At 53.0% G+C, this 27,517-nt stretch overlaps 1 protein-coding gene across 1 annotated transcript in view; it reads right to left on the minus strand.

Moving 5' to 3' along the window:
• BIN3 (bridging integrator 3) overlaps positions 1-25,747 on the minus strand; it is a 47,589-nt gene extending 21,842 nt beyond the window's left edge. The window contains exons 1-6 of the mRNA XM_084221882.1: positions 25,699-25,747; positions 13,537-13,585; positions 6,867-6,907; positions 6,192-6,253; positions 1,280-1,416; positions 559-599 (exon numbers count right to left, since the gene is read on the minus strand). Of these exons, the coding sequence (XP_084078008.1) occupies positions 559-599; positions 1,280-1,416; positions 6,192-6,253; positions 6,867-6,907; positions 13,537-13,585; positions 25,699-25,706 (338 nt within the window). The 5' untranslated portion in view covers positions 25,707-25,747. The remainder of the gene's footprint in view (positions 1-558; positions 600-1,279; positions 1,417-6,191; positions 6,254-6,866; positions 6,908-13,536; positions 13,586-25,698) is intronic.
• Positions 25,748-27,517: the final 1,770 nt, after the last annotated feature.

Here is a 27,517-nt window from a genome sequence, read left to right on the forward strand (position 1 = left end):
CAGGTTAGATGTGACAGAACTGTGGGATTTGGGCATTTTCCCCTCATTTCCAACCTCTCTGGCTATGAAGGCTCTGCAGCCTCTCCTCCTTCTTTGCGTGGAAATATTATTTATAATAAATAAATATTATTTATAAACATGCAGGAACTTCCACTTTCTCCTTTTTTATTTAGGAAAATTCCTAAATGAAAGAAACTTTTGCTCAACCAGCCAATTCCTGACCCCCCTGGATAATCTCCAGGTGGTTTTGTTCCTTTGCTGGAGGTAAAAACCAACACATCAACAGAGAAAATTGAATTATTCATCTTTTGGGGGTCCCTTCCAGCCCAGGATGCTCCATGATTTTCTATCTCAGGAGTTCTTTAAGCTACAGGTGAAGGCAGCAGTGGATCCAAGTGGCAAAAAAAGGTTAAAATTGTTATTAATGAAGGTACCAAAAGCAGCCAGCAGGACCAGGGCAGGATTGTCCCTCTGAGGCTGATTTCCAGCCTCTCTCCAGGACCCACATCCCTAAAGCTCCAGATGAGACAAACCCCATGAGATGATGGTTGTACTCACTTTTTCAAAGGCTCTATGACTGTCTTTTGGATCTGATTCACCTGTGGGAAGCAAAAAAAGGGAGGATTGCACGTCAGGATTGTTGGAAAATCCCATTTGCACAAGGATGGGTTTGTAGGGATCCCACTGTGGGGTGGGGAGGAACTCTGAGCACAACCACCACATCCTTTAACCAAAAGAGAGCTGAAATCCCAGCCTGAAGAGGGAGATTGGAGAAACCCCTGTGGGAAAAGTCTTTAACCAAAAGAGAGCTGAAATCCCAGCCTGAAGAGGGAGATTGGAGAAACCCCTGTGGGAAAAGTCTTTAACCAAAAGAGAGCTGAAATCCCAGCCTGAAGAGGGAGATTGGAGAAACTCCTGTGGGAAAAGTCTTGGGGATGCTGATAAAAAGGGAAAGAGGTGAGACACGAGGATTCTGGACATGGCAGGGAGTGACACAGGGAGAGAGAGGCAGAAGGCAGAGGGAGATGGGATTTTGGGAGGAAATCCTGCCCTGGGAGGGTGGGGAGAGGCTGGGATGGAATTCCCAGAGGAGCTGAGGCTGCCCCATCCCTGGAAATGCCCAAGACCAGCCTGGAGCACCCCGGGGCAGTGGGAGCTGTCCCTGCCATGGCAGGGATGGGTTCAAATCCCCTCCAACCCCAACCATGCCACCATTCCAGGATCCTCCCACCATTCCCTGACTCCAGGACACTCCCAGCACTCCCATTTCCCAATCCACCTTCTCCTGGTTGAAGGAGTCCATCCTTTTCATGGCTGTGTCGAAGGCCGTGACCATCTCGAGGAAGGAGGGCTCCTGCTCGCACAGGGGGTTGGACAGCAGGTCTGAGGAGATCTTCACTGCAGACTTGGACATGGCTGGTGGAAAAGAAACCACACAGGGTCACATTTCCACATTCACACTGCCAGGAGGGCAAAAATCAGGGAGCTGAGCCGGCCAGGAGGGGGTCAGCACAAGCTGGCAGGGAGATGCTCAGTGGAGGCTGAGAGAAAAGCAAGGAAAAGGCACCAATTCATTCATGTAAACACCCAGAGAAGTGTTTTTATATAAGTTAAGTCTGAACCACTCCAATGTGAGGCTTGTGATGCTGCCAGAAATAATCCCAGACTAACAAAAGCACTGTTCTCTTAAAAAAAACCCAGAGATGGGGGTTTTTATACATCTTCTCTCGACAGACTATTAAGTGTCACTCTCAGCCTCACTACAGCTCTTCCACAAGGAGAAAAATCACAGTCCATTAAGTCTTTCAAATGGCTTTACAAAAAAACCCCATGTATTTGAAGTGGATTTAGTGGGAAAGGACCAGACTGACAGGACTGGGAGATGAAGGTTTCTCTTTCCCTCTCCAAACACAAAGAGCAGGGACACAAGTTAAGTATTCTCCCCTCAATAAGCCTAATTTTTTTTGCCTGTGGAGAAGGAGTCAGGGGGAATATGAAGTCCCTGCAGGCCCTGGGAGTGCCACCAAGAAATCCAGAAGCAGCAGGTCATGCTCTGACTGAGCATTCCACTTGTTTTCCATCAGCCACATCCCTCTTTATCCAAACACTTGGTCTGCAGAGGGAAAATTCAATGACAGAATCACTACACAAACGAGCAAGAAATTAGGGAAGGTGCAGAATGGAAAAAAAGACTAATAAAAAGGAAAGCATAAATATAAACAAGGATAAAATAGACTTTAAAAAAAAAAAAGGCCAGAGGTACTAAAAAAAAAATGTTCTTTTTCCTCAGTGCTGGAAGCTATTCCAGTTGGAGATCACAAAGCCAGATGCTTGAGCTGTGCTTTGGAGGAGCTTTGGAAAGACTCCCTTAGATATTAAAAGTTAAAATCATCCCAATAATGGGGCTTAAGATCATAAATCAAGGGGTTAAACATTCAGATTGAAAGGTTACACACAATTATAGCAGAGAGAGCTCAGAAGCTGCAGAGCTGGGGAGCTCAGTGCAGAGCCAGCCTCTCACTCTGGGATAACAAAGCCACCGTAACCATCTATTATCCAAACATGAAGGCTTTGGGCATTTAAACCTTGAAACAGATGGGATGGAATCCATATGTGTGACCACATCTGAGCAGGGATTTGTGCCAGAACAGGACGGAGTTGAGAACAGCAGAACTCCTTTGGCTGGAAGAAAAATGAAAGTCTTCCTTGACAGGAAAGGATTGGAAGGGAACTGGAGGGAGGGAGTGGCAGGGTCACGCTGGGAGGTTGGGAATTGGGGGAATTTGGGTCAGGAATTTCCTCTGCATCAGTGGGATCACCTGTAGAGAGCTGAAAAAGTGGGGTCTGAGAGTGCCAGGGCAGGGAGGAGAGAGAAGGAGAAGGACAAGGAGGAGAAGGAGGAAGAGGAGGAGAAGAAAGGATCTCCTGTCCCTGAGGGTGGCCTTCAGGAGGGTCTGCACTGCTCTGCTCATTAAACATCTGAGATGCAGCTCCAATTAATCATTCCAAAGGAAAGCTTTCACCTCCAGTTAAAGAACATCCTCCTGCTTCTCAAAATCCTATTTTGTTTGGAAAGAGGGTGGGGAAGGGGCTGAGTGATGCCCAGTTGTGGCTGACAGCCATTCCCTGTTTGCTGGTAGCGCAGGGGAGAGCCTGGCTGGGATATTTCTGTGCACAGGAATTCTCTTGTTCTGAGCTGAGCTTTTTGGGAAGAAGGTGGAGACTCGAGCCACCAGTCCCACTTTGCCAGGGAGTGTTTGCAGGCAGTGAAGAACCAACCCCCTGAGCCTGGAGGAACGAGACAGGAGGCAAAACGCTGCCATCCTCCCCAGATCTGGGGGCTGGATGTTGGGAATGGCTTTCCAGGTGAGGAAAGCCATCCTCAGGGATTGATCTGATCCACCTCCTTTTCCTCCAGCCCTCCCTCAGCAGGCTGTGTGCAGCACCTCTCCCTCCACTCACCATTTCAAGCCTTTAAATGAGAAATCAGATCATCCTGGCTCTGGCCAAGGCTCATTTGTGACTCTGCCATGTAACAGAACGGAAAAAGAAAGTCCTCCCACAGCTCCTCTGGGACTTGAAATGCTCCATATAAACAACGCCCACTGCAAGGGAGGGGAGGGGAATCCTTAACAAGGAAAAACTTACCAAGGATCCCTGACAATGACCAGAGCCCTCAGAAAGGGCAGATTTCACCCTGGAAAAGAGTCCTGGGTGTCCTGGTGCTTTTCCCACCCCTCTCCCCGTGCTGGGAAGGGTGGGAGAGCACGGGAAGAGCCTGGATGTGTGTTTGTGTAGGGCAATATTCACACACACACACACACAGAGACACACACAAACACACAGAGGTGAGAGCCTGGATGTGTGTTTGTGTAGGGCAATATTCACACTCACACACACACACAGAGACACACACACACAGAGGTGAGAGCCTGGATGTGCGTTTGTGTAGGGAAATATTCACACACACACACACACAGAGGTGAGAGCCTGGATCTGTGTTTGTGTCAGGCAATATTCACACACACACACAAACACACACACACACACACACAGAGACACACACACACAGAGGTGAGAGCCTGGATGTGCGTTTGTGTAGGGCAATATTCACACACACACACAAACACACACACACACACAGAGACACACACACACAGAGGTGAGAGCCTGGATGTGTGTTTGTGTAGGGCAATATTCACACACTCACACACACACACACACAGAGGTGAGAGCCTGGATGTGTGTTTGTGTAGGGCAATATTCACACACACACTCACACACACACACAGAGGTGAGAGCCTGGATGTGTGTTTGTGTCAGGCAATATTCACACACACACAGACATACACAAAGATGAGAGGCTGGACCTGTGTTTGTGTCAGGTAATATTTACACACAGAGACTCACACACTCACAGTCACACACACAGATGAGAGCCTGGACCTGTGTTTGTGTCAGGCAATATTCTCACTCACACACACACAGACACAGAGGTGAGAGCCTGGATCTGTGTTTGTGTCAGGTAATATTCAAACACACACTCACACTCACACACTCAACTCACACTCACACACAGACACACTCAGAGGTGAGAGCCTGGACCTGTGTTCACGTCAGGCAATATTCTCACACACACACACACTCACACACTCAACTCACACACACACGCACACACACACACAGAGGTGAGAGGCTGGATCTGTGTTCCTGTCAGGCAATATTCACACACACACACACACACACACACACTCTCACACTCACACACACAGATGAGAGGCTGGATCTGTGTTCATGTCAGGCAATATTCTCACTCACACACACAGACACACACACAAAGATGAGAGGCTGGATCTGTGCGCACACACACACACACACACACACACAGATGAGAGGCTGGATCTGTGTTCATGTCAGGCAATATTCTCACTCACACACACAGACACACACACACACACACACACACACACACACACACCGATGAGAGCCTGGATCTGTGTCTGTGTCAGGCAATATTCACACACACAGACACACACAGAGAGATGAGAGGCTGGATCTGTGTTCATGTCAGGCAATATTCACACACACACAGACACACACACACACACTCACACTCACACACAGATGAGAGCCTGGATCTGTGTTTGTGTCAGGCAATACTCACACACACACACACAGACAGATGAGAGCCTGATCTGTGTTCATGTTAGGCATTATTCTCACACTCACGCACAGGTGAGAGCCTGGCTCCTGGAAAGCCCCATATTTGCCTCCTCCCCACTGCCCTGCCCTGCAGTGACCCCAGTCCCACGGGCTGAGTGCTGCCCAGTGCAGCCCACACCTGTTTGTGCTGGTGCCGCTGCCTTGGCTCGGGAGCTGTGGGGGCCAGGCAGGGACTGCTCCAAACCACACGCTGGGAAAAACCATCTGGGTTTGGAACAGCTCTTTGCTGCAGGTTCCTGCCCTGCTCATCTCAGGAACCAGCACCAAACAAATCCAGCTCCCAGCTCCCCTCTGCTGGATCCCTCTCTGGGATCTGACCAGAGGGATGTGAAGGGAGCTGGGACATGGGACAGGACGCCTGCAAGGGCAGATGTCACCCCAAACGTGCAGGCAGAGCTGTTTATTGCTCCCTCCATCACCCACTGCCACGAGGGGAAGCCAAACCAAGCAGGCACCGAGGGAATGAGCTGGGTTATTCCCAAAGGAGAGCTGCCAGGTCAGCATTCCCACGGGAAACACAGCCAGCTGTGTCCAGCTGTGCCCCCCAGACCCAGCCCACCTTCCTGGGGCTCCAGACAGGGAGGTGAAAGGAGGTGAAAGGAGGTCTGAAGGGGGTGAAAAACCACTGCTGGCACAATAGGCTCAGCTGGAGCTGCTCCTGCTGGATAATCTGAGACCTGGAGCAACGACTTCTGGTTTTTTTCAGTGGCAGAAAGTGAGGCAAACAAAAGAAAGGGACTTGTCCAAGGCCATGGAGCTCAGGAGACAGGGACTGAGCCCGCAGCACTCCCTGTGTTCCCTGGGCTGAGCTGCCTCTCGCAGATGGCCTTGTAACTAAGCAAACTGAGTGGGACTGAGCTCTGGATTTGTTTTCCAGACTTGTCACACATTACTCATGTGATCTCGAGAAAAGTCACTTCATCTCTCTGTGGCCAAGTTCACAGTCTATGTATCCTCCAGTCACTTACCCAAATCTGCATCTGTGCTTTTCTTCATATCCTTCTGAAGTTTTTTGGTCTGATCTTCCAATCTGAAAGATGGGAGAAAGAAGGCAAAGTCGGAATCTTGGAAAGAAAGAAACCCAAGTGTATCATACGTGCAACAAATCATTTACGGGCTGAATATGCTGGCTTCTGGTGGGAGTTAAAAATATCCAGGCAGGGCTTGATGAAGTTCAGTGCAGCTCAACCCTTTCGGGTTGTTTTCAGATGGTTTTTAACCTTTTCAAGTTGGTGATCTCTTATTCGTAGTTCGCATATTTCCTGAAAGTTCTCACACTTAGCACAAATGGTAAAGCCAAATGCTTCCAGATGATCCCTGTGAGCTCCTGTGACACAGGCAGGATGGCAAAGCCACTCCTGGTCCTCTGAGGTGTTGGCCTCTACAGGGACCCCGCAGTCTTCTGGCAATTTTACACTTCTTTTTTTTTTTTTTTTTAAGCTGCCAGAATCTGCAACCCCACTGTAAATACTTCTGAGGACACCTTTGAACACTCAGAGAAACCCTGAAGAATTGGAAATTACAGGGCAGCGAGGGATTTGCTCACTGGGAAGAGCATCCCTGGCTAAAATTCCCTGGGAAGATGCAATGGGAGGAGGGAAGCACGCGGCCGGTCCTGTCCGACCAGTGTGGTTGATACTCACTGCTGCAGCTTCCCATATTCCCTTTCAAAGTCTCTCTCCACCTGTGGAAAGAAGAGATGGAAATCAGCTCCAGAGGACTGCAGGGCAGCCTGGAGCATGCAGGGAAAGCTGTCCCTGGGAAATGCTGAGCTGAGCCCAGCACAAGTTGCAGCTTTAATGGGAGTCACGCCTCAAAAGTAAAGGAAGTCTTGGGGATTTGGAGCTCCAGACTCTCTTGGAGCCAGCACCAAACATGTCAGCTCGAGCCAAGGACATGCTCCAGCACAGGGATTGGGAGCTGAGGGAATAAATGGGAATGCTGGAAAAGCAGGGAGGTCACAACCAGTGCTGGGGGACAAACCCGTGCTCCCACCCAAAAACTGAGAGGAGCTGCTGCTCCTCCAGCCCTGGTAAGGATCCTGAGTTGGGTCTGGCTGTTTCCTCCTTCCTCATCCTCACCAGAATGATGAAATTCCACCAAACCACCAGCGAGCCTTCCCATCTCTGCATTATTCACCCCCTCCACACACTCCTCACCCCTCCAACAGCTCCCTCCCTTGAGATTCTTGGGCTGGAGCACAATCCCAGCGGACTGTGACACCTCCAAAAGGGAGGGGAACCCTGTGCTCCGAGCTCTGAGCTCCAGCACAGCCTTCTCCCGATGCTACCTCAGTGCCTGCTCCCTCCTACTTGCTAGCTGGCAGCAAACCTCCAGTGATAGGAGATATTTTAAGGAACTTTCTTTCCATGCTGACTGTTTTAACACACTTAAAACATTCATTCCACACCTCGTCAACCAGAGAAGCAAATGGATTTCAATTGACCAGCCAAGAGTAAATCCATGCACGTTTGTTGTCATGGGATCAGCACTGGGTTCACTTGTGTTGTCAGCTATTAAGGAAATGCAGAGTGCTGGGAGCAGCCAGGACTAGAAGGATCCAAAGGTTTGTTCCAATTCTTCCTGCTGGCCCTGGGATTTCAATCCCAGGCTTGATGCAGCACCACAATTTAACGGGGATGTTTGCTTTTCAAGCAGAATTGCTGTTAAAAGCTTGGGGGTTAAAGATAGAGATTTTCTTAAATCTCCTTCTTTAAACATCTTTTTGGGCTGCACTTGAACTCCAGCAGCCTGAACCAAGGGCAGGCAGTGCCCAGCCACATTCCAGCCCCATCCCAGCGCCCAGCTGTCCGCACCATCCGCTCCCACCATCCGGGGGATGCGAGCTGGGCTCTCTCCCCCCCAATCCCTCTGCTCCATAAAACCCTCCCAGGAGCTCCAGCTCCCTTTTCGTGCTGCTAAAATTGGGTGCTGGGAGAGAACAGACACGGAGCAGTGTGGGGGCAGCTCACACGACTTGTGCCTGGCGTTTGGGGAGCGCAGAAATGCGCGGCAGCTGGCGCCCTGCAGGTCAGGTAACCAGCACATAGTAAAGCTCAGCCTCCATCCCCGCGCCTGTTCCGGCTGCTAAAATATCCAGGGACTATTGCACTCTATAAATAGGCCTTAGGTGTGAATTGTTTTGGTTGCAAACCACACAGGGTCGGGCACGACTCAAAAATGTGCCCCCCTTTGAAAGGCTGGGGGTGTCGTTCCCTTATTGTTCCCTCTCTGTGGTTAGGAGGATCTGCTCAGCAACCAAACCCTCCCAAAGCTTTGGCTGTGGAATACCCGTGAATATTCAGGGTTTCTGGCCCATTTTTGCTGTCAGATTTGCCCATTTCTGTGCAATAAGCAAAAGGCATCGTGCATTAATGCATATGGAGCAGTTTCCAGGGCCTGAAGGGGCTCCAGGAGAGCTGGAGAGGGACAAAGGGTGGAAGGACAGGACACAGGGAATGGCTCCCACTGCCAGAAGGCAGGGATGGATGGGATTTTGGGAAGGAATTCCTGGCTGTGAGGTGGGGAGGGGCTGGGATGGAATTCCTAGGGAAGCTGTCCCTGGAAGTGCCCAAGGCCAGCTTGGAGCACCCTGGGACAGTGGAAGATGTCCCTGCACATGGCAGGGGGTGGAACAAGATGAGTTTAATGCTCCCTTCCCACCCAAACCACTCTGGGACTTTAGGATTCATTCCATAAAGCCAAAACCTCCCCACCCTGCCACCCTCTGGGTGCTGTGAACCCCCCAAACCTCCCGAGCCCCCCCAAGCCCCCACGGCAGTGCTGGAGCAGGATCCACATGGGATGGAGGTGACTCCACACAGACACACTTCAGCTGCCCAGCCTGACTCACATCCCCAGCCCCATCTCTCTGAGACAGCTGCCCAAGGATTGCTCTTATTTTTCACGCCCACAGGCAGCAACTGGCTCCCAGTCCCCACAGTCTGCGAGCTCAGGGATCCTCCCAGCCGTGGCTGGAGCCCGGGTATCCCACAAAAACAGCTCCTCTGGAGAGGGAAAAGCTGCTCTCACGTGCTCCCACCCAGCAGAGTCACAGGCAGAGCCCTGCAAGGGGACAAGATGGGAACATTTTGCAGAGCACACAGTAATTCCCACTCCCAGCAGCTCTCCACGGTCACAAGCAGCCGACAGAGGCTGTGGAGAGGATTATCACGTTAAGAGTAACGAGAACAAGAAGTACAGGCAAGAAAATTACAATATCCTGAAGGGAAGTTTCCGTATTATTAAAATAATCCCACTGCTCTGCAGCCTCTTTCTGAAAACTCCAAATCAAACCACACTTTCTGTATTGAAGGTTTTTTTTTTTTTTCTTCCAGGCACAGGGGCTGGGTAATGCAAAAATCGCTCGTCTCGGGGTTTTTATTTAAATCTACATCAAGAGCGACGAGCTCTTGAAAGCTTTGAAATAAAACAACGTTCTCTCCTTCACCCAGTTCTTTTTTTTTCTTTTTGTTTGCAAACACTGGGCCTCCCACCTGTGATCAGATCCCTCCTGCTTGAGGGGCAGGATCATCATCACCACCCTGGTTATGAGGCAATGGAGCAAGACTGAAGCCAACACTACAAAGAGATGGAAATGAGGCACTGTGAGGAACCTTCCTATCCCCCTGGGGCTCATGTTTTTTCCTGGAGGAGGATGATGAGCTGATTTCTTCCAGTGGTCTCAGCATCTTTGTGGATCTTGGGAAAAGAGGGAAGTGTTTCCTTCTTCCTCTTCTCCAAAAAAAAAAAAGTGAAACCCATAGAAATTAGAACTAAGATTTTCTGCTGAGCTTCTGCCAACCCATCAAGAATTTCAAGGTAAGTCCCATGGGTGAATATTCTGAGCCAGAGCTGCAGAGTGCAGGTGGATCTGGGATGTCACAGACTCCACCCAGCAAGATCTCCACATCCCCATCCTGCAAGAAAGCTTCCCAGAAAAGTGGCAAAGGGAAAAAGGATGCACCTCCCAACTGCAGAGAACAGTTTGGCCAGAAAAGATTGAAGGAAGAGAGTGAAAATGAGCAAAACTATCTAACTGGCATCACTTGAATTCACCCCACCATTCCCATGACATTTGCTCCACTGTTTTGGGATTTCCAGCTGGCTGGTGGAGCACAATGGAAAGGTGCTGCAGTGGAATCCTGCTGCTCACAGAGCTCCTCCGTCCGACATCCCCGGGGAGGGCAGAGCTGCTGGGATGAGTCAAGGAAAGGAGGTTTGGCAGCTCAGGTCTCTGCTCCCTGCCAAGCTGACTCAGGCCAGCAAGGAGGAGGAGGAGGGCGAGTGGTCTGAGTCAGCCCAGGCCAGAGCAGGGCCGAGGGAAGCAGGGAGGGAGCTGGGATAAAACCTGGCTGGGGGATGCGGGGCTGGCTCTGCTCCCCGGCTCCTGCCTGCTTGGATCATCCCAGCCCCGGTGAAGGGCAGGGAACAACCTGGGGGGACACAGGTGAACTTCAGCAGCAGCTGCAGGAGAGCTGGGGAGACGAGACAGCTCCGACGGCAGCGCAGCCTCTGCTGGGAGCGGAGCTGTCCCGAGGGAGGGAAGAACATCTCTGCCGTAAGAGGCTTCGTGGCTGAGCAATAAACATGGAGAGATATAATTCTAACAGGTTTAACTCCTATCACTGGGCATTAGTTTAATTGGGCTGTGGGCCCGTGGCCCTGCTGACAGCAGGTCCTCTCGCAGCATTAGATCCTCCCACCCGGCTCCCAGCGCCCGGTGACAGCTGCTCTTTTCAGGGAAGAGGAGGGGAGAGATTATGCTGTCTGGAATTGGATTTGCCCAGGTTAAGGTGGAAACAAAGCACAGCCATGTCTGGGGAGGGGGAGATCACCTCAGTTCACCAGCTGATATTTTCTACCGGGGTTTCCTTCTCCCTCAAGAGCTAAACTGTGGCTGACACCGTGCCCTTCTCCAAAGGATCACAGGCGAGTGGGCACAGGGAGTCATGACTAATTCCTCGGCAGCCCAGGCAAATTGCTTTTCAGGACTACTCCCGGCCTAGATCTGACACCAGCCCCAGCACTGAGACAACAAAAATGCTTCTCTGGCTCGCTGAGCCTCCTGGCAAAGCCACCCCCCTCTCCTGACTCCAGTCCCAGGCCTCATGGAGAGCCAAAGAAGTTACATCCTAACAAATGCTGCTTTTTTTTTAATCCTTCCCCCTCACCCCCTCTTTTGTGGTCCGGTCTCTGCGAGTGGGAGATCCTCTACCCACAACCACTTCCCTTCTGATGGGCTTGGGATGCAGCCCTGGAGATGCCACACCTTCCCACTTCCTGCAGCCCAACATCTGGAACATCCCAGCCCTTGGCTGCTGCTGCTGTTCCCCAACGCCTGCACAGATGGGCTGAGTGGCTCAGCCTGCAACTGGGAGGTAAATTTGGGGGCCTGCAGCTCAAAGCAGCCCCATCCCTTGCACATCACTGCACATGGAATGCCTGATCCTGGGGGATATCTGTGTTTTCCTGCCGTTTGTTCTGCTTTGAAGAGCTGCACTCGACACGAGGCGTGAAGTTCCAAGGTTTTGGGCTTCCTGTTTTCTGCTTTCCCTGTGTCTGGTGCCTGGAGAGCAACACCACCACCACCACCATCATCATCATTATCATCATCATTCCAGGGCAAGTGGAAGCCTTTTAGAAATCAACTTTGTTGACACTGAATCTTGTTCCTAGGGAGCTGAGGAAGGAAGGAAGGAAAAGGAAAAGGCCTGGAAAGGCTCTGGGTGCTGAATGAACCTCTGCCTGCCGGATATTCTGAGCTGTTCTATTTAATACACACACATGTATATATAAGCAAAGGCTGCCAACTGCTTCAGAACAGCACATTCCAGCAGCTCCGGGGAAGGGAAGATCTCAGAGGTGCCACCACTCATCTGCAGGGAGCCTGAGCACAGAGATGGTTGATTTTAGGGGAGAAAAACCTCTAAAAGGGGAGGGAAACAGCAAGGAAGCTGGGATGTGAGAATGGGTGGGCTGGAGATGCCCAGCAGAGCTGGCCAAGACACCCAGAACTGCAGAGCAGTTGGTTCTGGCCCCAGCCTGGAAGGACACCGGCATTGGGAGCACTGGGAAAGGCAAAATATTGTAGATGGAGTAATGTGGGGGCTCCTGACGTGAGCTGGGAGAGGTGTGAAGGGCTGGGGCTGGGCTGCCTCACCTGAGGGATCACAGGCAGCAGCACCTTGCTGGTGGATCACCAGCCCCTGGAAAAGGGCAGCTGAAAACACAGGAAAACCACGGAGGAATTTTACCAGTCCTCGTCTTCATTGCCTGCCTGGCTTAAATTCTGTACTGACAGTTTGGAGCTGTTACAGAAAATTGCTGCTCCACGGCAGCAGACAACCACCAAATCCTTTAAAATAAAACATGACAATCAAGCCTTGAAGGGAGTGGTGGGATTAGCCCTCTGCCTCCAGGGAAAATGTCATGTCCCAAGGAGAAACTGCCCCACAAACACGGGTGCCCACGCATCCTGCGGAATTAGCTGGGTGTCCCGGAGAGGAAGGATCAGGGATGTCAGTCTGTGCAGGGGATTAGGGCACCAACACCATCAGAGGGACAAGCTCTGCCCCACGCTGCCTCTCAGGGCTCCCTTTTTAGAGCAGGTGTCCAGGTGAGTTTGCAGGGCCAGCTCCTGGGAGGTTCCACAGCTTTTTTTTTTGGCATGGGACAAATGCAAAGCCAAGCTGCTTAAGAAGGGAAAATACCACAGCCAGCTGCAAGCAGCAGCACTTGGGGTAGGAGCCTCAAATCCACGGGAATACAAAATGCTTTTTTAATTTGCTTTTAAAGCAAATGCTGTGCAGCACAAATTAATTCACGCCCGAGCACTAAGCATCTCAGCTTATAAGCCTTTCTTTGGAAACAGTTATATTCAGCGATCTGAACCACTCCTCCTCCTCCATCTGCTCCGAAAGGATGAACAAACAAGCCATTGCTGAAAGAAGGAAGGAAGGAAGGAAGGAAGCAAACCCGTTCAGCCATCTCCGAGGAAAACTGTGCCAGACCAAGAGAGCTCTTTTCCCCTACCCCGCACACACGCACCCCCTTCTCCTCCCCACCAAAAAAAAAAAAAAAAATTCTAAAAAATTATAATTTCAACAGATCCCAAACCAAAATATTCTGCCTGCACGGGGCTCCCCCTCGCTCCTCGCACGAGGAGCCGAGCGCTGGTCACACGCGGCAACAGGTTCTGCTGCTCCAGCTCCCTCCCACACGCTGCAAAATGGGACGAGTCAAAGTGCTGGCTTGACTCATCAGCCACATGATCCAAGGCTGGAGCTAAAAAGGGGGAACTGGTTTACTCACTGTCTTGGGTACAATCTGTTTCTTGGGCTGCCCGATCTTGAACGGGATCCTGGAAAAGAGAGAGGAGAAGGGAATGTGTGAGCAGCGCTGGTGCTGGGCACGGGGCTGGGGGTGGGTTTGGGGGGCAGCAGGGGGTGTCCCGGGGTTGCAGCCCCTCATTCCAGGCACTGTGCACCCCCTGGAGAGGGAAAGGGTGGGAGAGACTGTGGGGAGACTCCTCTGCATTCCAGAGGGGCAGCTCTCTGATCTCTGCTCTGTGACAGTGACAAGACCCAGGGAACGGCTGGAGCTGCACCAAGGGAGAGTCAGGTTGGATTTTAGGGAAAGATTCTTCCCCCAAAGGCTGGAATAAGCACTGGGACAGCTCTCCAGGGAATGGGCACAGCCCCGAGGCTGCCAGAGCTCCAGGAGCTCCAGGACAACGCTGCCAGGGTGGGATTTTGGGATGGCTGTGCAGGGCCTGGGGCTGGGCTGGATGGTCCTGGTGGGTCCCTTTGACTCTCCCAGAGGCAGTGCCCCACTGAGGTCAGCCCCACAGAGCCTCCCTGCACCCCAAAGCAAGGCAAGGATGCTCCACGAGCAGCTGAAGAACCCGCTCTGTTTCAAACCAAATCTGCTGGGGAGGATAAAATAATGCTAAAAAAAATCCCAAACAAAGCCTGTAAATATTTAGAAAGAGGATATTAAAAAAAGTAACAAGCCGGTGTCTGGAGCTGAGAGCTGCTTCAAAGGATTCCTCTGCTCCAACAGCTGGAGGAGAGGCTCACCTGCCAGCACAGCCTTCATTCTTAAAATCCCTAATTCCCAGGAAAATCTGGGTTACCTGAATGAGAAGAGTACTCTAAATAAATTACACAACATATGTAAGGGTGGCTGGGTCAGCTGGGAGCAGCCACACAGGCAGCCTGAAAATAATTGGATTTCTTTCACCTATCAGTATAATGAAAATCCAGGAATTCAACTGCTGTTGTCAATGGATTTAATTAAGTTAAAGAGGTGCTGCTTGGTTAAAGCATCTCAGCCAAAATCTCCCAATGTTTTCTGGGTTGTGATGCTTTAAATAAATAGAAAAAATTGAGGTCATAATGACATTAAAGCGTTTTTTGCCAAAGATGTTTCACCTACAGCGCAGCTTCATCCCATTCCATTCCAATGGAACCTTCCACTTCCAATTTCCCATCCCAAATCTGTACCAGGATCTTCTGGGAAAGTGTCTGAGTCCCCTCCTGAGAATTTGGGCTGGACCAGCCCAAATTCTCCTGCTGCTACACAAAACTTGAGATAAAACCATGGATTTTGGGACTGTGCTGCTGCCTCCCAGTCTGGCTTTTCCCACTGCTGGTTTTCCATTTGCTTCCCACCAGCTCCACTTCCAAATCCCCAGTGCTGCTCCATCCAACAGCTTGACCCCTAGGAAATATTTTTATCAGTGTAACCTGCTGGAAAATCCAACTCTGTGCAACAGGAGGAGGAATTTGCAATGGAAGACGGGGCAGGATGAAGCAAAAAACCCCGATTATCCAAACTCCAAACCTTGCTCTTCCCACTTTTCCCGTTGTTTTCAAACTAAGGCTGTAATTACCCACCGGGAATAATCCCCCCTGACCCTCCCTGAGCAGCTCTGGAGCCATCCTGAGTCACCAGGTTTAAATTTAAATTTTTTTTCAGGAGAACTTCCTGTTTATGGTTCTCCACCAGGACCAGTGTAATTTTGGGTTTAACCCTTTCCAGCTCCTGTGGCAGTGTGAATCACCCTTCTTTTATAAACAAACACCACTCTGCTGTATAATTTCCCTGTCAATAACTGGGGGTGTGGTGCCTTACAGGAAGAAAACAAAAATATATGGATTTTTTTCTTTTGTGTTTTCCTCTGTGGGTCAAATATAAACCAAAATGAGGCACCTCCTGCCTGCCATCCACAGCCAGGTGCTGTCACTTGATGTTTTTGGAAGTGATGGCACCAACTTGGTGGTGAAAGGATAAAAAAAAAAGAGGATTTTACTCAGGGGAGTGTTATCCCACTTAAAACCAGTTTGCCACTCTCTGGCAGGGCGGGAACAAGCAAGGAGCTGGAGGCAGGTTGGTTTCTAGTGGGAAAGGACAATTCAAAAGGTGATTAAAGAATTTCCTGTGCACAACCTGCCCCTCTGGGGGGCACAGAGAACATCCCAAAGTGGTGCTGTCCACTGGAGAAATGGTTCAATCCAGGGAATTTGGTACCAAGAGGGATGTGGGGTAGGAAAAGCCATTGGTTGGGGATCAGAGCTGGGAAGGGAAGGCAGAGGGAGCACAGGGGGTCCTGCTCCATCCCATTTCCCCATTCTCACCCCACCAAGGAACCCCAAAAATCCCTTTTCTTCTCCCAGAAACGAAGGGAAGTCAGTGGAGCGCTGCAAATCTCCCATGCAGCAGTAAATATCTCTATCAGCATCGTGATGCCACTTGGTAATTATGTCTGTCTCAGTAAAACCTCTAAAAAAATAACCCTGTGCAAGTCAGGTCTGTTCCTCAATTATTGGAGGTTTTTGTTCTATTTTACAATTTTACATAATTTTCCTGGTTTTTAAATCACTGCCTTTTAATATGATTCTCTGGGAGGGTGGGGGGGAAGATGGATGAGCAGGAAAGAAAGAAGGAAGGAAAAAAAAAAGATGAAAGGTATGAATTTTATTGGAGCTTTTAAACCAAATGGATTCACCCCACGCCTCAAAACTGCTGCTGGCACCGAAGTTTTGTCCCTCTGGGAGTTGTGTCCCTGCCTGCAAAATTGTGGGGGGACAAAGTGCAGCTGAGACAGCAACATCACAACCATTTGCTTCAAAATTAAGAGGTTTTTTTTTGCTGGTTAGAAAGTGCATGATGGGGATAAAACAAATAAACTGGGGGGAGGTGGATCCATAACCATGAATTCCACGGATCTCCCTGGTACCTTCAAAGCTGAGCCTGGCTCTATAAACACCAAAGAAAAACCAGAATCGGTGCTGCTTTTTTTTTTTTTTTCCTGATGTCTCGTTTCTGCTGAGTGAGAGAAAGCTGGGGTTGTGTTTGGGGTGTGAAATCCCTTGAAATCCCGTTCCTGAAGAGCCGAGCGCGCTGAGTCACAGCCGGAGCGTTCCCAGCCCGCGGGGCTGGGGGAGCACCCCGGCCCCTCGCAGCCCCCTCCCTGGGAGGGCACCTGGAGTTTGGGAAAGCAGCAGGGTTCAGGGGGGAGGGAGGAGGGTGAAACACTGCAGGGAGAGGGTGGGAAGAGCTTAAAGTAAGGAAAAAAGTGTGGGTGGAGAGAATCCTGCGAGCTCTACTCGGGGATGCTCAGGAACCCCAGGGAGGGGAAGGTGGGAGAAGCTGTGGCTGATTTTCTCTGAAGTTTCCCCAGCAATCTCATCTATTTACTTGGCTTCTCCATGTGCAAATGCAGGGCCACACACACCAAAGCAGTTAATTCTCCTCTGGATGCACAGGAGAGTTGGAAACAAACCTCCCAGGCAGGGGGGGGATACAGCTCCATGAGGTCTGCGGGGAGCTGCAGCTTAAAACACGGAGCTCCCCCTCCCACTCCCCAGCAGTGCCCTGGAAGGCAGGAATTGCCAGCAGGAATCACTCAATCCTTGCTAAATTAGGGAGGAATGGTGCTTTCCTAGGGTGGACATCAAACCCTGGCATCACCCCTGGCTGTGGGGAGCTGGGATGGAGCTCAGAGTGTGCCCAGGGGATAAATTCCCTGCGGGATGTGATTCTTTTTCCCAGCTCATTCCAGCTCAACACGGCTTTGCCACCCCTAATCAGGCCCCAGAAGACCCTTGGCAGATAAGCAAGGGATAAACACCAAATATTTTCACCCACAGTTGATAAAATGCTCTCCCTGGGGATGCTGAGCTGCCAGGCAGGGATTGGGAAGGGAGGGAAGGATGGACGGACGGACAGGCAGGGATGGCAACAGCAGAGGCTGGGGCAGTTTGGATGTTAATTAATTTGGGAAAAGTGACACTGAGCCTCTGAATTCAATATTCCTGCCCCAGGTGGGCACGAGTGGCATCTGCAGGAGACCTGCAGGTCCCACTTTGGTATGAACTGGTGGCCAAAACTGGTTTGTACTGGTACCACTGCCAGACCACCGACTAAATCCATGTTTGGTGGGAAGTGCCCGCTTCCCGTGGAAAGTTTCAGGGTTTTTTTCCTTTCTCTCTCTCTCTCATTGAAACCCCAAGCGCCAGCAGAGCCTGGATGCCCGCCAGAGCTTCTCACTCTTTGAATTTCCACCAAAAATCTCAATTCCTTCACCGGAAAGAAACCTCTCAGTGCCTGCAGGCAGGAGGATGACACCCAGCCTCCCGCGCTGCCAGGGTGACCCCGACCCTCCGAGCCTGGTTTTCCCAAGGATTTTGGCACATGGGATGATGAGGGATTCTACAAAGCCATCCCTTTATACCTGACCCTCTGTTGGACAAAAATCATCCCAAAGCTATCACAGAAATTGGGTCCTTCCTTTAGTCTTTCCCTCTGGAAGCTGCTGGGTTGGGAATGGATTCAGCTGCATCCAGAAAAGCTGCCTGGTCAGAAAAGCTGCCTGGTCATGGGATCAGCTGCTATCCCAGAGGGATCAAAGTGTTCCTGCAAACACTTCCAACAGGAAGGTCGGGAGCACTCCAGGAAGGATGTGAACCTTCACTTTCTCACTCTGCTACAGAGTGAACTTGGTTGAGGTTCTCCTCCCTCTCCGCTTGGGTGAAGCTTCCCTGAGGGATGGAGGTTAGGGAAGGACTTTTCCATGATCAGGAAAAGCCAGGAAGTTCAAAGGGAGCTGAGAGACCTTTCCTGAGCAGCATTCCTGAGTCTCATGCCAGCCTGCACAAGGAGAGGGAACACTGCACACCAAAATCTTGGAAACCTGGATTGGGCTCCCTAAAAACACCCAAATCCCCGGCCAGGAGGGGATGCCGGCCGTGCCCAGGTGAGCCAGGCAGGAGGGCAGGCTCAGGTTAGGCGTGAATCTCCCGGATGCCTCCTCGCTGTGCTCCCTGCGTGTCCATGGAAACCGCAGGCACCGTCCCACCCCGCTCCCCCCCTCCCAGGAACTCATGGCAACCGCTCCAAACACAGCGCCGAGGCAAAAAAAAAAGAGAAAAAAAAAAAAAAAGGAAAAAAAAAATTATTCCAACGGATCACAAACAGCTTCTGTCGAGGGAGACTCTGCGCCAAATCCTCGTTTGGGTGCTCTCCTCGAGGAGATGAGAGGGGAGGTCACGGGGTGGGGATGGGATGGGAGGGGTGTGGGGATGGGATCCCTCGGGAATGAGCCAGGTGAGCGCTCCCACCTGGATTTCAGCCCCATCCCTGAGAACCTGGAGGCTTTAAGCCATGCAGGGATGTCAGGGTGAGCCGCTGCAGCGGGGGAGAAGGGAAAGAGAGGTGTAAAAAGAGGCAAAAAAAGAGGTGTAAACATCGATTTTCTGGATTTTAGGTCAGGCCAGGGAAAACAAGGCACCTTCCTGAAGTTTGGCAGCGGAGGGACGAGCTCCTGGGAGTGGGCCCCTCTGCATCCTGCACAGAGCCAGGCGCGGTGTCAGTGTTAAGCAAATCAAAAATAATGTCAGAATCCTCTCTCCCACCCATTCCAAGAGGAGCATGAAAAAAATAATGATATTTTACTCACCCATCAAAAGAAAATTACTCACGCCAGGCGCGTGGGCGAGCAGAATTTTGCAGGGCTGTTTTAGGCCCTGACTATGCTACAAAAATATCCATTTTAAGCACGGTTGTGAAACACGGTTGTGGCTCAACCAGAGCACTGGGTTGGAGCTACCTGGACAAAACAGGTGGAAAAATGAGCAATTAAGGAATAACCACTCCGAGGCCTGTGATGGTGGCAGGGGAGGTGGCAGGTGGCTCTTCCCAGCTGCTCCACCCCGGGAAATGCCCGGCTGGCGCTCCAGTTTCACCATGATAAAAACTTTGGGATGTGCAAAGCACCTTGCACAGGTGCTCCAGGTAACAGGGAGGTGTTTGGGAGCCTCGCTCACCGCTCTGGTATCCACTTGCTTCATCCCAGGTAATTTTATCCCGTGCTCATCTCCTGATCCCAGTATCACTGAAACCTGCAGGGAAGGGGGAGCGTTGCCATCGGCCACGTCGGGCTCCAAAAAACATCAATATTGATTGAGAGGGAGGAAAACAGAGCCTGGGGCTGGGTTTGCATTGCACCTGCCCAGCATGGCCATGGCTCCAAAAACACAGAAAATACTGGGAATACCCAACAACCTGTGCAAATCCATAACATGGAAAATACCGGGAATACCCAACAGCCTGTGCAAATCCATAACATGGAAACCACCAGGAATAACCAGCAACCTGTGCAAATCCTTAACATGGAAAACACCAGGAATAACCAACAGCCTGTGCAAATCCATAACATGGAAAACACCAGGAATAACCAGCAACCTGTGCAAATCCTTAACACAGAAAACATTGGGAATAACCAACAACCTGTGCAAATCCATAAAACAAAAAACACCAGGAATAACCAACAGCCTGTGCAAATCCATAGCGTGGAAAACACCAGGAATAATCAACAACCTGTGCAAATCCATAACACAGAAACCACCAGGAATAACCAACAACCTGTGCAAATCCTTAACACAGAAAACAACAGGATTAACCAACAGCCTGTGCAAATCCATAACACGGAAAACACCAGGAATAACCAGCAACCTGTGCAAATCCTTAACATAGAAAACATTGGGAATAACCAACAACCTGTGCAAATCCTTAACACTGAAAACACTGGGAATAACCAACAACCTGTGCAAATCCATAACACGGAAAACACCAGGAATAACCAACAGCCTGTGCAAATCCATAATGTGGAAAACACCAGGAATAACCAGCAACCTGTGCAAATCTGTAACACTGAAAACATTGGGAATACCCAACAACCTGTGCAAATCCATAACATGGAAAACATTGGGAATAACCAACAACCCCACTTTTAAGGTTGTGCAAACCCATCCAGCCTCCCATCCTCTGGGAGAGACAAAGAACACTCCCTTTTCCCTGCAGGAATTCACCTAGGGGGGAGTGGGAAACCGGAGCAGGGGATGTTTGGGAGTCTGGTTATGAGGTTTGATTTGATGCAGTCTCAGGAACCTTAAAAAACACTTTATAAAGTCAAAAATGGGGCACTCAGGGCAGTAAGGGGGTGATACAGTAAAATCCAGCATTCCACTCCCTTTATTTTTTTGAAGGAGTGATGGCCAAGGGAATCACTGGATTGCACATGAGGAAGAGGGGGATGAGGATGCCCCAATCCAAAGCCGAACGGGAGCCATGGAGCTCAGCTGAGATTCCAAAAACATCCCAGCTGTCCATGCAAGGCTAGACAGGCAGAGCTGCCTCACTGCCTGGGTGCAGGAATCGGGAGTTTGGGGGTTTAATCCAGGCTCTGTCACCAGCAGGAGCCCTCTGAACAGCTTTGCTGTGTTGGTACAAGGGTCATCACTGTGCTCTTGGGAGCGATCCCTGTGTTCCTGGAGCATTCCCTGTGTTCCAGGGAACATCCTCTGTGTCCCTGGGAGGGATCCCCGAGTTCCAGGGAGCGTTCCCTGTGTTCCTGGGAGCATTCCCAGCCCTCATGCAGCACAGAGAACTCACAAGGAATGAGGGATGGCCCAGGACTAACTCCACACCACACAACAAACCACCAACCTGCCAACAGTCCTTAAATCTCTGGGGACTTCCCTTACAAAAAAAAAAAAAGATATGAGTGCCCAGGAACCCAAATAGCGGCAGTTTGTGCCACTTCCTATTCTGCAAGACAAAGCTGAGGACAAAGCTCCATCCTCTTCCTCAGCTGCAGCATCTAAACCCTTTTCCAAAGAGGGATCAACCCAGGACTAATGGCGCACAATGCCAGAGAGACGCACATGGAAGCTAAGCAAAGTCCCTGCTTCCCTGAGGGAAATGAATTTGTAGAGCACTTTTAAAGCTTGATAGAAAGTTCACATAGTGTATGCATGCATAATCCAACACTTCCCAAAGCAGCCAGGGCTGCAACAAAGCTCTCCCTCCCCGGAGCGATGCCAGGGCCGGAACTGTGACATTTCAGCAGCGGGGCACGACCCCACGTGTGTCAGCGCTGCCACGGACGTCACGCCGGGCCCCACACCCGTGAATGGCCCGATTGATGCCGGGAGGGCAGCCCGGGGAGAGCGGCCGGACTGAGGGCAGCCCCGGGAAGGAGCGGCCGCGGGAGGGAGCGGCGCCGGGAGGGAGTGGCCGGACTGAGGGCACAGAGACCCAGGGCCGGACTGAGGGCACACAGACCCAGGGCCGGACTGAGGGCACACAGACCCAGGGCCGGACTGAGGGCACACAGACCCAGGGCCGGACTGAGGGCACACAGACCCAGGGCCGGACTCAGGGCACACACACGCACAGTGCTGCACTGAGGACACACACACACAGGATAGGACTGAGGGCACACACACAGGGCCGGACTCAGGGCACACACACGCACAGGGCTGCACTGAGGACACACACACAGGGCTGGGCTGAGGGCACACAGACCCAGGGCTGGACTGAGGGCACAGAGACCCAGGGCTGCACTGAGGGCACACACACAGGGCTGGACTGAGGGCACACACACAGGGCTGCACTCAGGGCACACACACACAGGATAGGACTGAGGGCACACACACACAGGGCTGGGCTGAGGGCACACACACACATAGGGCCGCACTGAGGGCACACACACACATAGGGCCGCACTGAGGGCACACACACATCCAGGGCCGCACTGAGGGCACACACACACATAGGGCCGCACTGAGGGCACACACACACCCAGGGCCGCACTGAGGGCACACACACAGGGCCAGGGCTGGACTGAGGGCACACACACACAGGGCCTCACTGAGGGCACACACACACACAGAGGGCTGGACTGAGGGCACACAGACCCAGGGCCGGACTGAGGGCACACAGAGGGCCGGACTGAGGGCACACAGACCCAGGGCCGGGCTGAGGGCACACACACACAGGGCTGGGCTGAGGGCACACACATACACACAGGGCTGCACTGAGGGCACACACACAGGGCCTCACTGAGGGCACACACACACAGGGCCGCACTGAGGGCACACACACAGGGCCTCACTGAGGGCACACACACACAGGGCCGCACTGAGGGCACACACACAGGGCAGGACTCAGGGCACACACAGACATGGCCGGACTGAGGGCACACACACAGGGCAGGACTCAGGGCACACACAGACATGGCCGGACTGAGGGCACACACACCGGGCCGGACTGAGGGCACACACACAGGATAGGAATGAGGGCACACACACCCAGGGCTGGGCTGAGGGCACACACACAGACGATTGGACTGAGGGCACACACACCCAGGGCTGGGCTGAGGGCACACACACACAGAACTGCACTGAGGGCACATGCTCAGGGCTGCACCAAGGGCACACACACTGGGCCGGACTGAGGGCACACAGCCATGGCTGGACTGAGGGCACACACACACAGAACTGCACTGAGGGCACACAGCCATGGCTGGACTGAGGGCACACACACACAGAACTGCACTGAGGGCATATGCTCAGGGCTGCACCAAGGGCACACACGCTCAGGGCCGGACTGAGGGTGATTGTGTGGCCACGCTGCAACCCCGCAGGCTCCGAGCCCATCGTGCGTCAGCCACGCTCCGGAGGGTGACGCGGCCAGAGAAGAAAGAGACTCAGAATTCCCCCGGAGTTCCCCCCCGCTCGCCGGGCAACTCTTGGAGTTCTGGATGCTGAGAATTTCAGACTTTCTGTACAGACAGACCCTGACTTCCAGGAGAGCACTGCATTTGACCTGAGGCTGTGGAAAAGGCTTCCAAAATGGATTGACAGCACTGGGATTATGGGTGTGTAGTTAGTCAGAAGTGTGTGAGATCACAGGATGAAAAATTGGGGTTTTAGAAAATAGTAATAAATATGAAGCAAGATGGAGGATTTAGGGCTGAGGCAGGTTGTTCTTCATCTTCTTCTTCATGGGTTTGGGTGGTATTTTGTAAATGAAGGGAAAAGTCCACAGTGCGGACTTCAAGTGACCAGTTATTGGGTGAAAAGTGAAAATAATTTCGGTGTAATATCTTAATTGGATAATTTAACCTTAAAAGACCTTGTACCAAGAGACAGTTAACCATTTTGTGCCTTGTTAATGAAAGACTACAAAATTCACTGTTGTGAGACTGTAACTGATAAGAAATAATAAACATCTGAGTCACCTCAAGTACCTTCAATCCCAACCTCAACAGAGGTAGAAAAGGAAGCCAAAACCTGGCAGGCAACAACCTCAGATTCCTCCCCAGCAAGAGGCGAAAACACCCAATCTCCCAGAGAAAGGGCTCCCAGAAAAAGCCACGTGTGTTGTGGTGACAAGGGACAGTCCCCGGGGATGGATGGACACCTCCTCACATTTTGGCTCTGAAGCTCCTCCTGGACCAGAGGGTCCCTTCCAGAGTCCCTTCCCTCAGATTCCCTGGGAAAAGTTGGCTGCAAAACCTTGTTAGCCAACGCTGTCCATAATTGTTGCTGTTCTGAGATGAGTCCAAAGCAATTCCAGTGGATAAATGTGTATTTTTAGCCCAAATGCCCAGTTTTAATCAGTACCTGTGTGTGCCTCATTACATTCTTGCAGTACATTTCCAAACCACAACTTCCACAGCTCCCAACCCAAAAAAATTTTCCATTGCCACCATGGAACTCAACCTGCCAGGCAAGGAAAAGCCCTTTTAGCTCTTGATCCATCCCATCCTTTGCCTCCCACAACAGTGCTGGATCTCCAGAACTACCCAGGATGAGAAACCACACACAGCAGTCTAGATTAATTTCTAATATTATTCATTTCTAATACCATTCAAACAAATAAGCACCAATGTGTCCAAACTGAGCCCTCACCAGTTTGATTCAAACACATGGGAATTCTTCTTTCCTCCTTTTTTAAAGGAAAAAGCTTTACTTTCATGGAGTTAAAGGTGTTTTTTCAACATTTCAGAGCAAATGGGGACACTGGGGGACCCTCCATGTACCTGCAGCAGCACCTGGGCAGGGGCAGGGAGGAGGGGGCACGGTGGGAAGGGGTCCAGGGGGGCTGTGGGGGGCACAGGTGAGGGGTGTGAGGGGTGCACACCTGTGGGGGTGGCTACAGGGACAGCAGGGGCAAACCTGGCCAGGACTGGGGCAAACCGGGCCAGGACTGGGGCAAACCGGGCCAAACCTGGCCAGGACTTGGATAAACCTGGTCAGGACTGGGTATCCCCCCAGGGCCAGCTCTAGGACAAACCTGGCCAGGACTGGAACAAACCTGGGCAGGACTGGGGCGAACCTGGGCAGGACTGGGGACCCCACCAGGACAAACCTGGACAGGACTGGGGACCCCACCAGGACAAACCTGGCCCGGACTGGGGCAAACCTGGCCAGCACTGAGGACCCCACCAGGGCTTGCACCGGGACAAACCTGGCCAGCACTGGGGACCCCACCAGGGCCAGCACCGGGCCAAGCCCGACCAGCACCGTCTCCACTCCATGGGCAGCACCGGGGCCCCTCCAGGCCCAGCAGTGGGGCCAAGCCCGGCCAGCACCGGGACCCACTCCGGGGCCAGCACCGGGCCAGACCAGGCCAGCACTGTGAACCCACCGGCTCCGCTCCAGGGCCTTCACCGGGGCTCCCACCGGGCCAAGGCCGCTCAGCACCGGGGCCGCTCCGGGCCCGTCCCCGGCTCCTCCTCACCCGCAGCGCCCAAGGTGAGGAGCCGGGACCGGGCGGGCCGGTGCCAGCGGTTCCGGTTCCCCCGCCCTGCCCCGCTCCCGGTTCCGGTTCCTCCGCCCTGACCCAGTCCCGGCGCTCCCGTTTCCCGGCTCTTCCCCGCTCCTGGTCCCGGTTCTTCAGTCCTGACCCGGTGCCGGCGTTCCTGTTCCCTCCGCCGTGCCCCTCTCCCGGTTCCGCTGGTCCCGGTTCCTCCGCCCTGTCCCAGTCCCGGAGCCGGCTCTCCCGCTCCCCCGCCCTGCCCCGCTCCCGGTCCCGGTCCCGCTGGTCCCGGTTCCCCCGCCCTAACCCGGTGCCGGTGCCGGTGCCGGCGCTCCCGGTGCCCCGGGGTCCCCCCGCACTCACCAGCTCATGTTCCCCCTCCGCCCCGCGCCGCTCCCGGAAGCGCCGCCGCTTTTGGCCCCGCCCCTTCCGGCAGCGCTCACCCCCGGGGCCGCGCGCCGCGGTGACGCCACGCGGCGGGGGCGTGACGTCACATGGCGGGGGGAGCGTGACGTCACGGGAAAGACGCGCGGGGAGAGGACCCCGAAATTCGCCCGGTTTCGGTGCAAGGGCTGGAAATGGGGCGGGAGGGGGTGGAGATAAACCGCTGGGAGCTGTGGAGTGTCCCCGGGGTGGGCCAGGAGAAGGAATTGCCTGGATCAACCCTGGGGTGGGTGAGAAGGAATTTTGTGGAACATCTCCGGGATGGGGAAGAAGGAATTGCCTGGATCAGCCCCAGGGTGGGCGAGGGCAAAGGGAGGGAATGCCCAGGAACATCCCAAAAGTGGGTGAGGGCAGGAGCATGGAATGGCCAGGAACAGCCCGGAGTGGGCAGTGGCACAGGGAGGGAATGCCCAGGAGCATTCCTGGGGTGGGCGAGGGTCAGGAATGGCCTGGGACCATCGTGAGCCGGATGAGGGCACGGACAGGGTGCCCAGGGTTATTCCCTGGCATGGGCAAGGCACAGGGAAGGGATTCCCAGGATGGGTGTGGGCAGGGGGTGCCCAGGGACACCCTGGAGTGGGCGAGGGCAGGGGGAGGAGCAGGACTGCCCCATTCAGAGAAATCCAAGGGGTGTGCGTCACCTTTGGAAGAGCAGCAGCACCCAATTTTGGGCAGAAACCCCCCCAAACCCACCTTGAGGAGGTTGGACAGGGGTGGGAGGGACAGCAAAGTCCTTTTGGTGACCAAAAACCCACCGTGTCCTCAGCACTGACCCATCAGCCGCCTCCATCCGTGAGCCCAGGATGCCGCAGAGCCCCCCAAGATCGGGGTGCCCCTGTTGGCAGCCCAGGGTGCCATCCTGGGGGTGGGAAGGGCCCTGGTGCCACCAGGCTGGTGACAGCAGCCACATGCCAGCACACGGGGCGGCGGCGCGGGCCGGGCGCCAGGGGTGGCTTTATCAATTAGCAGGTGGAGGTAAACAGCACGGTAATTACAGCCAGGGAGGATGATGCTAAACTGGGAAGGTGTTACGGACACCAGTGAGGACAGGGATTAGCCCAAAAGGAGAAAGGAGCAGGGGGGGCAGATCCGGGGGGGCCACCAGTGCCAGCCTGGCAGCCCCCACCATTGTCCCATTTTGTGCCAGGATGGGGAGGAGGAGGGTGGAGAGGGGACGTTGGGAGGTGGCCTGAGGGGAAGGGATTGGTTTTGGGGTGCTGGTGGGTGTCACAGCAAACCCCAACAGGAGGCAGCCACGAGGGTCCCCACATCCCCGTCCAGGTGTGAGGAGGAAGAGGAAGAGGAAGGCTGGGGCCAGGAAGGTTTTGCTGCCAGCTCCTGGGCCTGTCCCTGCCATGCCCCATACTGTCACCTCGGGGCGCAGGGGATGGGACAAGGCAGAGCTGGGACGAGCCTGGATCTGTCATCCCAGTGGCCACAGGACTCGGGGAGCACCTTCTGTGGAGGCTCTGCTGTTTGTCCCCTGTCCCAGGAGGATGAGTCTGGCCCCTTCCTCCAGACGGGATGGGGATGGATCCACGCGGTCCCACGGGGCGGGAGATGAGGTCAGATGATCCAGAACCATCCAGGCCTTCTGTGGGTGATGTCTCCTGCCAGGCAGTGGCAGAAACTGAGCCAGAGGTGAGAAGATGAGGGAAGGATCCCACCAACATCTGTACTCCAGCTGCAAACCAGGAGCTTCTTCTGGCTGTGGGTCCTCATTGCTCTCGACCCAGGG

The sequence above is a fragment of the Fringilla coelebs genome, assembly GCF_963513975.1.
Source record: "Fringilla coelebs genome assembly, chromosome: 26".
Taxonomy (NCBI): Eukaryota; Metazoa; Chordata; class Aves; order Passeriformes; family Fringillidae; genus Fringilla; species Fringilla coelebs.